General features: G+C 37.0%; 1 protein-coding gene across 1 annotated transcript in view; it reads left to right on the top strand.

Moving 5' to 3' along the window:
• Positions 1-4,914, top strand: part of ankle1 (ankyrin repeat and LEM domain containing 1) — a 17,210-nt gene extending 12,296 nt beyond the window's left edge. The window contains exons 7-9 of the mRNA XM_015373091.1: positions 520-682; positions 1,108-1,240; positions 3,686-4,914. Coding sequence (XP_015228577.1) covers positions 520-682; positions 1,108-1,240; positions 3,686-3,852 — 463 coding nt within the window. The 3' untranslated portion in view covers positions 3,853-4,914. The remainder of the gene's footprint in view (positions 1-519; positions 683-1,107; positions 1,241-3,685) is intronic.
• The last annotated feature ends 8,090 nt before the right edge of the window (positions 4,915-13,004 follow it).

The raw sequence follows: 13,004 nt of genomic DNA, 5'->3' as shown, positions 1-13,004 counted from the left end.
TTGTCTCCTGTAATACCTGAAACCTGTCTGTGATTGTTAAGGGTCGGTCGTTAAGGAGGAATTGTTCACCGGCTGGAGGGGGTAGGTGCTTTGTTCCTCTGTGATGGGGTGGGGGGTGTGAGGATATCTGGAAGGGATCGTCTCTATAACTGAATTGTACGTTTTTGAAAGCTTGAATCTGAGTCCACCACCTCTGTTTAAAGTTGTTTTTTCTCCCTTGTTGTGTTTGTATTTTGAGAAGAATAGTGGGTTGGTTATGTGCTATCTGTGATTAGTGAAGCAGGACGGTTGAGTTTGCTGAAACAAAGAAGCTGCTGTCAGCGTGGTCATTTTTCAAGGATTCAACGTAGTGGGGAGATGTAGATAATACCAGCAAATATTATTCCCAATAGCAGCACTAAAAATATTTATTTCGGCCTTAACTTTCATATCTCTGCATATCTTTTTATATTAATGCTGTAATGATGATTCATTTCTTCAATTTTCCAAAAAGTAATACTATACTTCTTCTTCCATTAGGGTGACAAAGAACCTCCCGTTCCGCAGCCACGCTATGACTCCTCAGGAGTGCTTTCAGACGTTTATTCACGCCATATTTTATGTGGGCAAAGGAAAACGCTCCCGCCCCTACAGTCACCTTTATGAGGCTTTAGAGTACTACAGAGGGGAGAAGAGTGCCAAGGTAAGACTGCCAGGACACGACTGACCCAAAAAGAGATGCACTGATACCTGAGCGGACTGATCGGCTGATACCCATCTGATACTCCTGTTGAATGAATGACATGTATGCCTTATATTGCTAGTGAAGGAATCAGGTTTGCCATAAAAGGTTTGTTAAAAAAAAGGTAGAAAATCAGGACAGATGTAAATAATCAAGAGCTGAATGATGATGTAATCAGCGTGGCAGTCAGAAAGTTGTAGTTATTGGATCATTGTAGCTTTACTGCGGTGTAGATAGAAATGACTGGATGGGAAACGATGGATCGGCATCGTTCATCTGATCCAGCTGATTAGTAGCGACGCTGATATCAGGGCTGGTTATTAGATCTGTGCATCTCTAGTTGATGTCAATTTTTTTATACCAACTGCTTTTCTTCATCTTGACAGAAACTCTGTCCAAAAGTGAAGCACATCCTGCAGGTATGGACGGCCGGACAGGGAGTCATCTCACTGCACTGTTTCCAGAATGTCATTCCGGTGGAAGCGTACACCAGAGAGGCCTGCATGGTGGAGGCAATCGGTGAGTTGAAACATCCTGCTGATAGATACCCATGCGGTGTATGATGTCTGTCCAATAATAATTTGATAATTTTTTAGAAAAAAATTAAATAATAAATCAACCAAAAGCCATGAAAATCTAATTCAATTCAGAAATATTTGTTTGATCCCAAAGGAAATTAAAAGGTTTATTAATTGATAGTTTTTTATTCAATGTGTTGTTGTAGCTGTAGGCAGGAAGGACCCTCCATGTTGACTCGCCTTTGATTGAAGAAGTTGTGATGTTGTTTAACAAAGTTCTGAAGATGATGCTCTGGGTTTTCCATAATGTTCTGTTTAATCAACATACTGTTTGTGGCCCTATTTGTCCTAAAAATAGTTGCCTCAACCTTACTGTCAAATTGAACTAGTGAGGCCTGCAGTTAATTAGATAAATCTGAGAGGACAAGGAATTAATGGTCCTCGCAGAAGCAGGGCCCCTGGTTCCCCAGTCTGCTTCTTTACGCCCCCACAGGGATTGCCTTTCACCTCTGTAGACTCCCTCTACTTTGCCTCGTTTGGTAGCAAAAGGAACTGAGGAACCTGGACCGAGGGAGTCTGAGAATAGCAGACAGAGAGCTGACCTTTGAACCTGGGCCTCCTTTCCACAGCTTAACCGGGTCCATTTCTTGTGCATTTTGGGCGCCTGCATCAAAACCCCCAGCAGGAAGGTGATAGCAGATGATTCTTTCAAATTTCCACGTTGGAATTCATAACACCCTCCCTTGGATATGTAATAAACATACAAAGTCTTCTCTTTCCCACAAAGGTTTTTGACATGATCTGTTCCCCTATTTTAGAAATGATGTTGGCAAGCACCAAAAAAATCTTTTAAAGTGCTTCTCACAGAAACCAGTCGGTTTTTACTAAACAACAGCTTACCCACCGTGTAGCTAATCTTTTACTTAATCCTCATTCAAAGGTTCAGCTTTATTCCCACCTCAATGGTCAAAGAACTATCAGAGATACGCTCTCAGGGAGCACAGATTCCCCAGGTGCCTTCTGCAGTTAGACCTCTGTAAGTTCCTAACCATGACCGTCTGCAGTGCCTTGCTGAGTGCTCTGGGGTTTAGCGAGGAGACCAACTTCCCATCTGTCAATTCCAACCTGTTCTTCACATTGGGTTTCTTGAAAGTAACTCATTCTTTTCGAGAATGAACAATGAACTGGGTCATTTTCTAGAACTCTTCATTACAGCACAAAACACAGTTACAGTTTGTCTGAAACAACACATTTTAACTTCTCACTTTAATAGCTAAGATGTTTGGAAGCCTGGGATGAAACTCCTATAAAAGAAATGGTTTGCTGACAGCCCTATAACCCGCCCGTCGTCTCTCATCCAAGAAGTCAATTCCAGGACCTTTGTTAACAGACTGAGGCCCTTCGCTGTCTGTCCCACCGCTGCTCAGGCTCTCCTAATACCCCGTTTACACTACCCTTAAAAAACTGAGCCGAGACCGGTCCGAGCTCAGTAACTGAGATAACTTGTCGTGTGTGAACGGAAACAACCTGAACTGAACCGAGATAGACATAACCGGACCGCGCTAACTGCAGACCAGTTCCCGAGGTGGGTTCGGCTCGGTTTTTTCCTGGCTCGGTTCTCTGATAACAAGAGCGCATGAGCAGAACGCGTCATCGCCGACTGGCTGAACATGCCGATTCACACTCCATTCCAGAAAGTCGGCTTCCCAAAAGCCGACTTTCTCAAGTACATCCGCGCAAGGTTGCCGTCTTCGCCTGACCCACCGCAAACACGGAAGTACAGCAATAATAATCAAGCATAACTTTCTGAATGTGACGGGCGCCGCCATTTTGATTTGCTTGATTCCCTCCTCCTTCGTCTTCTTCTTCTTGGGTTTTACGGCGGTTGACAAACAGCGTTTGGTGCATTACCGCCACCAGCTGCTTGAGTCCCTCCTTCAATCCTAGCAGTAATACCGCACATCGTCACTAGGAGGCGAGGAGTCAAGGAGTCGAGATAACCGAGATAAGTGTGACGTGTGAACGGTCGTCAAAACTGAGCTTGGCCTGGTTACCGATCCAAGCTCGGACCGGTCTTGGCCTGGATCGGTTTTTCAAGGGTAGTGTAAATGGGGCTTATGTCTCCCTTGTCAACAAGTCTGCCACAGACATTCAGTGATGCAATAACAGAGGCTCAGCTCCTCGGTTTGCTCTAAAACTAATTTGCTATGGTATCAAAAATGACAAAAGGAGTATTTTTCTTAGTTTTGGTATGGATTTTTTTTATCCCAACAGAAAAAAAAACACGATAAAAGAGAGATAAAACGTCAAATATACTACAGCATAAACAAGGTTAAAAGCCCATCCGAATAGCTGCTTCTTATGTCTTTTGGAAACGGTTTGCCTTTTTGAATGTGTCTAAAATTTCTTGAGGATGTTATGATGGCTAAATCTGTCCTTATTTCAGGGCTGAAAATGCTGACCAATCAGAAGCGAGGGGATTTCTATGGGCTGGTGTCAAACTGGGACTTTAGGAGGAAACGGGAGCTTGGGATCCATCTGCTGTACCGAGCCATGCAGATCTTCCTGGCTGAGGGTGAGAGACAGCTTAGACCAGCAGACATTAGGCAGTAGAGACCCCCCACTAGAGAGACCAGGTGGGGTGGGGAAGACCTGTCACTGGAAAATGCCAACACTGACGAGATGAAATACCACTATGTATAAAGGGAGTTTGACTGTTAGCTGCTTTTAAGCTCTTATTGAGCAAATTCATCAGGGAATGAAACTTTCCTAAACAAATAAAAACAACCATTTGAATGCATATCTGAACGTGAACATGCAACCTTATGTGCAGAATGCAAAAAAAGTTTTGTGTTTTAGGATTCTGCTCTTAAGACAAATTAAATTCCTGCATTAAAACTTGTATAATCCGTGTAACTGAATTGATCACTTCTATCCCATTGAACTGAATATGTACCTGGTCTGCTATATTTTTTGTCATCAGACACGTTGGTGTCACTTTGTGTTTTGTTTTTCTAAAACATTTTATTTTTATTAATGTAATTGTTACCTATTATACATATATAGATTTGCTGGAGGAAAAAAAAAGAAAATAGTGTGTAGTGATAGTAGTGAGCAAATGTATTTTCTTAAAGGATTGGATGTAAAAACAGAATATTTTAACATGGAAGTAGATAATGACATATTTTAGTTTTCAGCAGAACTAGTTTAAACCTTGTTCCTGTGTCACGCCTCTTTAGTTTGCATGCTGGGTCTCAGGGGTTACAGCTGTTACTTGGTGTCATGATCTCCATAATTTTACCATCTCATTTACTACACTTCAGTGACCCGAGCAGCAAGCATCCGCAGAATTTATTATCTCCGCAGGGATTGACGATTGATGAGCTCTCCGAATGTGTTTCTTCACAAAAAACCCATTAGCAGACAAATGCAAACTTTGTGTTTCAGGATTTTTTTTTCTTTACAGCCTGGTAAAAACTATACTAAACATTGTCACTTTAGTTAAACATCTGAAACCAGTTAAGATTCCGTTTCTTAAAGGGTTCAGTCAAATAATCCATTAATCTTAAATGTCACTGTTAAGCTCCCACTATCATTAATGATTGTGTGCATTACTGCTGATGATTTTTTTCTAACATGTATTAGAAATTGATGTTTGTACAGCAATTCTTTCTTCTTTTATGCTTACAATGTATCACTTTTTCTGTGTATTCAACTTCTTTTTCTTCAGTCTTTGTAAACAAAGGGAGAACAGAAAAGCTTAAACTGGAATCTGCTCAGTACCTTGTTGTTTGGGGTCCCTCTAGTGGATGAAGAGTGTCATTGATTTCTTTACATTGTATAGTACTCGCCTTCTGTCATTTTATTTTTGTGTGTTGAGAAAATGTTTGCTTTGTTTTTCATAATTAAATCCTTTAACGGTATATTTTCTGACTCGGATTTCTTTTTAAAAAGTTTTCAACACAGTCTCTGCAGATAATTAGAATTTTCTCACTTTTATGGCTTCAGGTTTTACTTTTGTCCCAATTTTGCCTCTTGGTTGTTTTTATATTACAGTTTATTGTGACCCAAATATTTTTTTTCTTTTTTATTTTTTATTCATTGCTTCAATCTTTTTAGTATAACTATAAAGGAATAGTAATTCATAATTGCTTCTTTAGGCACGTTAAATCTTTTTACTACTCTGTGCCAGCTCCCATGGAATGATCTTCCTTTGGGCATAAGACAGGTCTTCTAATTTGCTGTTTTTTAAGTCTCTTCTTAAGACCCATCTTTTTTCTTTAGCTTTTGGCTCAATCTGAGAGGTTTCACTTTGTTTTATTGTCTCTGTATAATAATATGTATTTTATATTCGATCTTTTCTATTTCATAACGCATTGCATTTTATGATTGTGTACAGCACTTTGGTCCTGTCAGTGTATAAAGTGCTTTATAAATAAAGTTGGTACGGTACGGTACTATAGACAGTGACTACTGTGTTAAGGGTAAGTGATTCTTTAGTAAAAGTAAATTTTTTTCTTTCATGTTTAATCAGTAAATCTTCTGGGACTTACTATGAAATAAAAAGGAGTAAAAGTTTTATCTTTACGCATAAACACTGACATATTTTCCAGAGGTAAAAAATATCAACCCTTTTCCAAGTTTATCTTGTTCTAAAGTAAGTTAAATATAGCTATTTAAGTTACTGGTTCAGCTTATGTTTTTCATTTTTATTTACATAATTCAACTCTAAAAAGTATTTGATTCAAACTTTAACTTATTTAAAGTTTGCATCTTAACACTTATTTAAGGTTAAAAGAAAAATAAGCATTAGTTTAGCAACACAGTTCCTAAAAAGTACAAAAGAAAACTGATGCGCATTGACTTGGCAATGCAAGATGTTTTTTGATTAATCAAACATGAATCATTTTTGCAAGAACTGCTGCTGTTTACTGTTAGCATGACTCATTCAGTTTCAGCTATAGTTTCTAGGTAATTGTTACGCAGCACTTTGTTACCAGCATCATCGTTTTCTCTGTATCACCACAGGCCTTTTTTAATCCCGAGGCAGTGACCCGAATGATGAATCATTTAATCTGATGTGGAGGGGATTCAGAGCTCATCAGAGTAGCTGCTTATTTGCACTAAAACTATTTGCATATTAGCCTTAAATAATAATTGGAAAATGAAAAAGCTTAAAATGCTGATGGCTGTGATGTTATCAAAGTACAATGATGGCCTAAAATTTCCGACAGTCATGACCTCCCTTGCACAAAAAAGTGACTGTGGTCAAGATGCGGTGTTATTTCAGATTTAGAGCCCTTCTGTTATTTCGGTTTAGCCGGTTCTTTCCCGACTGAGTTTCCAACAGTGTTCTGTATAGAACAAAAAACCCCAGATGTAAGCAAGCACTGTATTTTGCAATTTTATTGTAAAAAACGTGGCCTAAAGTAACAGCTATATAGGCTGAAGAGTTTATATTGTGATTTTACTTCCTCCTACTAATTCCTTTTTAAAACTTCTGCTTTACTAAAGATTATTTATACTTTTGATGGACCTAAGCTCGGTTACAGTTTTAAAGGGTTTTTGCATGTTTTAACAACATTAAATGCACAATTGCTGTACAAGTTAAATTGTTTTTCTACAGCTTCACAAACAAAGACACACACTAAAATAAAGACAATATATATATAACATAAAGAATGTCTTATTACTCTTTAATTTGCAGTCGCGCAACCTTTTTAAAATATCCGGTTTTGTGATGTGGAAATAAAAGATAAATGATGTCAAAGATTACGATGAATTAGTTCCAAACCTCTTCCTCATTTAATGCCAATCTTTTAGTGTGGAAGTGTAACTAAAGAATAACTTGGTTGCAAAATGCATCTTGAAGGAGTTTACATTTTGTAACACCAGATATAAAAATAATAGAAACTCCATGGACTCATTATGAAAATATGACCTTTATCATTTTGATTATTTTTTTTTATTTAATAGTAGAGGAGTAGTATTCAAATATGCATTATATCAATTAAAATGAATCTGATTAAACAGAAGTAATAGTCAAAAAAATTTTCCTGATACTATTAACATGTAGAAAATGCAGTAATTTGCAAAAAAGTTACAAAGACAAGGTTATTTTGAGGTGGCAGAACTTTGCTTTGGTTAGCATGGATGAAAATATAAACTGTTCTAGAAACCAGTTTTGATTAGATCTAGATGGAAATGCATGATCTATGGGAAAATCAGATGAGTGCTGTGAATACAACACATTAAAAAACGTATCAAAGAAGAGGGCAAATATTGTCAAGTCCACATTCAGTGAGCCGACTGATTAAACCTAAGATTACTATTAAAATAGAAGCATGTAACATACACCTACACAACTGAGTTATTCTAACTTTGTTTTAAAATATGCAACTTTTACCTTTTCATGTACTATATTTAACTCCATAAGAAATTAGTCAAACCTTGTTAAATTATATATAAAATATTGAAGAATACAAAAGCCAGAAACCGCAGTTTTTAAAGAAAATTTACATCTTGGCTTCCGGTGATTTGATCATTAGGATTTACATATTGCAGCTAAATTTCAGTTTCATTCATGTTTTAGAAGAAGAGCTTTGATTATGCTACAGTTAATCCATGGATTAAATAAAATACAAACACTTTTACTGAGAACTCAAAGTGTGCTTTATTGAAACTGATCAGAAACAGTACATGCAATGTGTTATTAGAGATATACAGTAACATTATACACTGTAGCAGCTGACCTACAATAGAAATGAAAACTACCCAATGCTTCTGTTAAAATAATATAAATATATATACATACCTGCACTTAGCAACTATAAAAAAGATCAAATCTAGCATTAGCATTAGTTTGGTCTATCTTTTCTGCTTCTCTTAATGCCAAACTGTGGAGAAGCCGGTTCACACCACCACTGTAGTTAAAGGAGGTAGACGTGAAATAAATAGTGCCATCATCAGCTCGTCGTGACAAAATTCCTTGTGATGGTGGGATGAAATCTGGGACACAGTTGCATTCATCGTTCAGTGAGCTCTTCCACAAAGTCAAACCCACCGACAGCAATGAATGTTGATTGTGACCTTTGCTGTGCTTTACAAAGCTGGAAGTGTGTCTGGATTATTTCTTTTCCCGAAGAAATCATCAGGCGTTGACGTCAACCCTCCGTTTCTGTGATCCATATGCAGTCGCTTTATCTTTGTCTTTCTTTAAAGCGTTAAAGCCGTCCACAGGGTACAGTCAACGGTCGATGGTTTTTGTTAAGATCAAACTCACCGACAGCGTTGAATGTTCACTGAGGCAAGCAGAGACCTGATGGTGACCAGAGATGACAGTCTCCTGTGGGAGGAGAAACTTCTCTCACACTCAGAAACTAAACCTTTCTTTCAATCCTGGAAGTAAACCGGAAGGATAAATTGAGCTTTTATACTCATGTTGCACAAAAAATTAATGGATGTTTAAAACGATTACAGGTGAGATCAACATTTTTAATAAAATTTTCAAAGAGAAAAAACTGATGGATGTCTATCAAAATCTAACAAAAATAATTTTGAGGGAAATATATAATTATTTTCATTTGAAATGGGAATAAGAACAAAAGGTTGACCCCTAGCTCCCACACGGAAAACCTGTGTATGCAGCTGAAGAACACCAGCAATATATTTAACTTTTAAATGATCTTTTAAAAAAAAGCATTACAAACAAGGGAAATATTCAAGGGAAATGTTGGCAATCTTTCATAATGAGCTCCAAGTCTTCCTATTTGCTAACAATCTAATCTGTACCTTCTTCAACTGAATCACTTTCAGATTCCAGATGGGATTTAAAGCAGTTAAAAAAAAATAAGAATTCAAAGATTACTTTAGCCCTAAAACCTTCCATGTGTTTTGATCATTTTAGGGTTGACTTAACATCAATGTTTCCGTTCCCTTTCACATGACGGGGAAAAGAAAAAAAACGCCCCACAATTAATGTCATAATATAAAACAAATAATCAAAACCTTCTTTAGAATTAACTTTTTAAAAGGGGCAAACAGACGAGCAGCTTTTTAAAGCAGTTTTGCTCCCCTTCAGTAGTTTCCTTCACAGCAGCCTAAAAGAAAGGACTTTTGACTCACCTTTGCTTTAAAACGAGAGACCGAGCTGTGGTGCGAGTATAATTTTACTTCCATGACACACAGTCATAATTACACTGAGCTTCAGTGCATGGGAACACATCTTATTTTTCTGAAAGCAGCAGTTATACAAAGGAAGTCATCTTGAAACTCCTGACTCATAGTAGGTTTTAGTAAACACAGCACCTGGGCAGAGCCCACAGTTGGCTGACTTTTTTTGTTTTGCAGTTTTCAAGCACAGCTGCTCTAGAGAAGCATCAACATGCCTCAGAGGCTTCATGAGCAAATTTAAGGACGAGGGAGAGACCGGGTCTGAAACTGTCGACTCACCCTGATCGGTAGTGCTTGTTGTTTCACTATGACATGGTCTTCTGAGTCTGAGCACCGAAAGACTTAAATGCTCTTTGTTTATCTTTCCTCTCTGCAGTAATACCAAGAGAGAAACTGTCCACTATCTCACACAGTGATGAATCATATCTCATCTTGGGAGGAGGAACAAAGAATGTACAGATAGTAAGGAACAAGACTATCAAACACCATAGAACTTCAGTAGTAATCAGACATTACATGATGGCAACTCTGGTAGTGAGTCAGCATGTTCGCTTATAAAAAAACAGGATAAGGAATGACTAAAGTGATCTGGATGAATGTGTCACAATCTTCCAAACCCTCATTAAATACTCCTTCAAATTATTCAACTTTGATTTAAAAATTAGATTAGCGCTGGCTAGTGTTAAGACTTAAAAAGAGGAGTGTGTTGCCCATCTCCATCTATTTATCTTATACCTACGATGTAGTTGTCTCATTTTGTCTGTATCTGCCAAAATCTCTATGTACAGAAAAAAAATACAATTATTTAGATATAAACGCACATATATAAATACATAATCATACAAACATGCATATATATATATATATATATATATATAAAGAAAAGTCCTTTCTGCGACAACACCCCCAATTGTGTCGTGAGTGACAATGTTTGAATTGACAGAAGTGGATGAGAAGGAATGTAGCTTTATAAGGTCTTCTCTTGCCGCAGGACGGGGTGACTGATGGAAAGAAAGATCCAGGACTCAAAACTAAAGAGAGAAGAGCCCTGAGCTGACAATGTGGCCTTAATCTGAATGACAAGGCCTGCACATCAGCCCTTAAACCAGCCCGAGTAGAAGCGATAGAGGAGGGGGGTGCTGCTGGATGATGTGGGGAGCTAAACGAGGAGGAGGGGGATATGAAGAGACAGATGAAGAAGGAGGGAGGGTGTCCTTCCTTCAAACACGCTGGCCTTAATGGCACGGACAGCTCTGACATTTAACCACTGAATCATTTTTAGATAAGTGGACGGGTTGGGAGGAGCTGAGACTTGGGCTAAATAAAGGGAGCTTTGAAAGAGAAAAAAAAAACAATAAAAACGAGGAGAATTCAGTGTTACTGAAGGGAGGTTCTGTAAAAGTTTAAAATCGGCAAACATAGCAGCAGTATACATTCTGATAAGCTAAAGATGTCATTGCAGTTTGTTCACAGCATTTTCTAAACCTGAAATATGTTGTAAGCTATGAATTAGATAATTATTTAAACTAAAAATAAATATAATTTATGCAGGAAACAGGCTGGAAGTGGTGCACCACTAATTATCTTCCTGTGTGTAACCTGTAGTGAGAATGAAACATTTAAAAAGAGTTTCCCGTCAGACTAGATGTCTCTACGAAAAGTAAACTAAGGCTGGGACAATTAATCTGTTTATTTTGATGATTATTGGCATAATTGGCAACTAATTAAATATTTGAATCAAATCATTACCTGGAGTAGACAGACAGACAGACACAACAACCCACTTGGAGCAGATATTAAGGCCGAACTGCACTGTGATATAAAGATTTTTCATTCAAGATGAACATTGTCTTTAAATGTTGCAGAAAAGAGCCACTGATGTAAATGCTCTACCGAGAAGTCCTAAAGTGGCATAATTTAGCTCCATCTGCTTTAAATTCTGTAAGAGGAAAATCTGTAATATTTTCCTAACCAAACAGTAATGCTTTAATGAAAAAAGTAGTCCACAAATCAAAATGTATCTTGTGCTTTTGATGTGTATATATATCAATTTCTATAAAAATTAATATACATATATTATCATAATTATATATTTTACATATCTTTAATATAAAATTAAGTTAAAAATGTTAATCTAATGAGTATTAATTGACTAAAATTATATTTGTGTAAACCAAAAAAATCTATTGATTAATCTATTTGCTGAAATAATTGATAGCTGAAGCCCTAAAGTCAACAGATGTTAAAATAAATAGTGATAGAAATTAAAGACATATTAACCACTATGACATTCATGTGTTTCACAACCTTTTGCCCCCATATTAGAGAAATACTCTAAGAGGATATGCTTTAAATTCCATGTTCTCATTAAATTGTTCTCATTAAATATGAAGGTAATTGGTGACACTGATTTCCTCTGAAAAATAATTGTTGGATGCTCGGTAAAAAGGCCATACGTACATGAGATTTTATTGGCACTAAGCACTATGACTGAGCTGAAGGTTCACTTCAGATAGCAGTTAGTTTAAGTCTTTAGGTCCAAGTAATCTGGAATTATATCTAATGAAGCGCCTAACTTTAAAAGTCATGAACTTTCCCTCCAAGAATAGCACCGCTCAAAGAGTCTGTGCAGGCATGCAAATGGCTCAAACTGCACAAAGGAGTCTGACTGAGGGGTTAGTGAACAGAAGAAACTGATGCAAGACATGAATTGAAAGCTTTCTGTTCCAAAAAAAATTTCTTTGTCAAAATTTTGCTCAGTGATTCTGACAAAAAACTGTATAGGACTTTTCTTACTGCTGTGTGTATGTATATATGTATATATGTATGTATATATATATATATATATATATATATATATATATATATATATATATATATATATGGCCACTCATAATTGGGCATGTTTTCTCAGCTGAATTTGTGCAAGGAGAAAAAAACAAAACAATGGACAGTTCTGACAATGCTCCAAGAAAATCGCAAGGCAGGTTTGTGTAATGAGGACTGTCAGCATTTCACAATTAGTGCTGCGGACTTTATCAGCAGAGACTAGCATTTCCAGACAGACAAATCATACTGGTTAGTAAATGCTTTGCAAACGCTGCTCGCTTTGACAGGCTTGTGACCAAAACTGTTCCATTTTATTTTTGTCCCTTTACTAGCTGAGTTTTACAGGAGAACATAGGGACTGAAATGTATTCTGCCAAAACACAATGTCTGCAGAGATTTTGCACCTTTTCTTCCCCTACTGCTGTCAATCTAACTCCTCTGCTTCATTTCATCACAGGAGCTAATTTTAAACTTGGAAGTGTGAGCTTTTGCCTGGAGGGAGATTATGCATAAAATTCTAAAAATAACATCAAATAGGCAAGATTTCTATAATAAAGCTGAAGAACTAAAGATCTGCACCATTTTTTTTCTTCTTACAAAAGAACTTAATGAGTTATTAAAAAAGTAAAAAATATTTTAAACAGTTATCAAATTTTAAAAATGATTTTTTTTTTTTTATTGATCAGGCAGTTTTAAATGAAAACTATTATAAGATTTGTATTATATGTGGTCCATTTAAATTTTAATGAGGTGAGAAAGACCTA

Source organism: Cyprinodon variegatus, unplaced genomic scaffold, assembly GCF_000732505.1.
Source record: "Cyprinodon variegatus isolate N-32 unplaced genomic scaffold, C_variegatus-1.0 Scaffold80, whole genome shotgun sequence".
Classification (NCBI taxonomy): domain Eukaryota; kingdom Metazoa; phylum Chordata; class Actinopteri; order Cyprinodontiformes; family Cyprinodontidae; genus Cyprinodon; species Cyprinodon variegatus.
The sequence above is the reverse complement of the archived record's forward strand: the minus strand, read 5'-3'. Positions and strand labels throughout refer to the sequence as shown.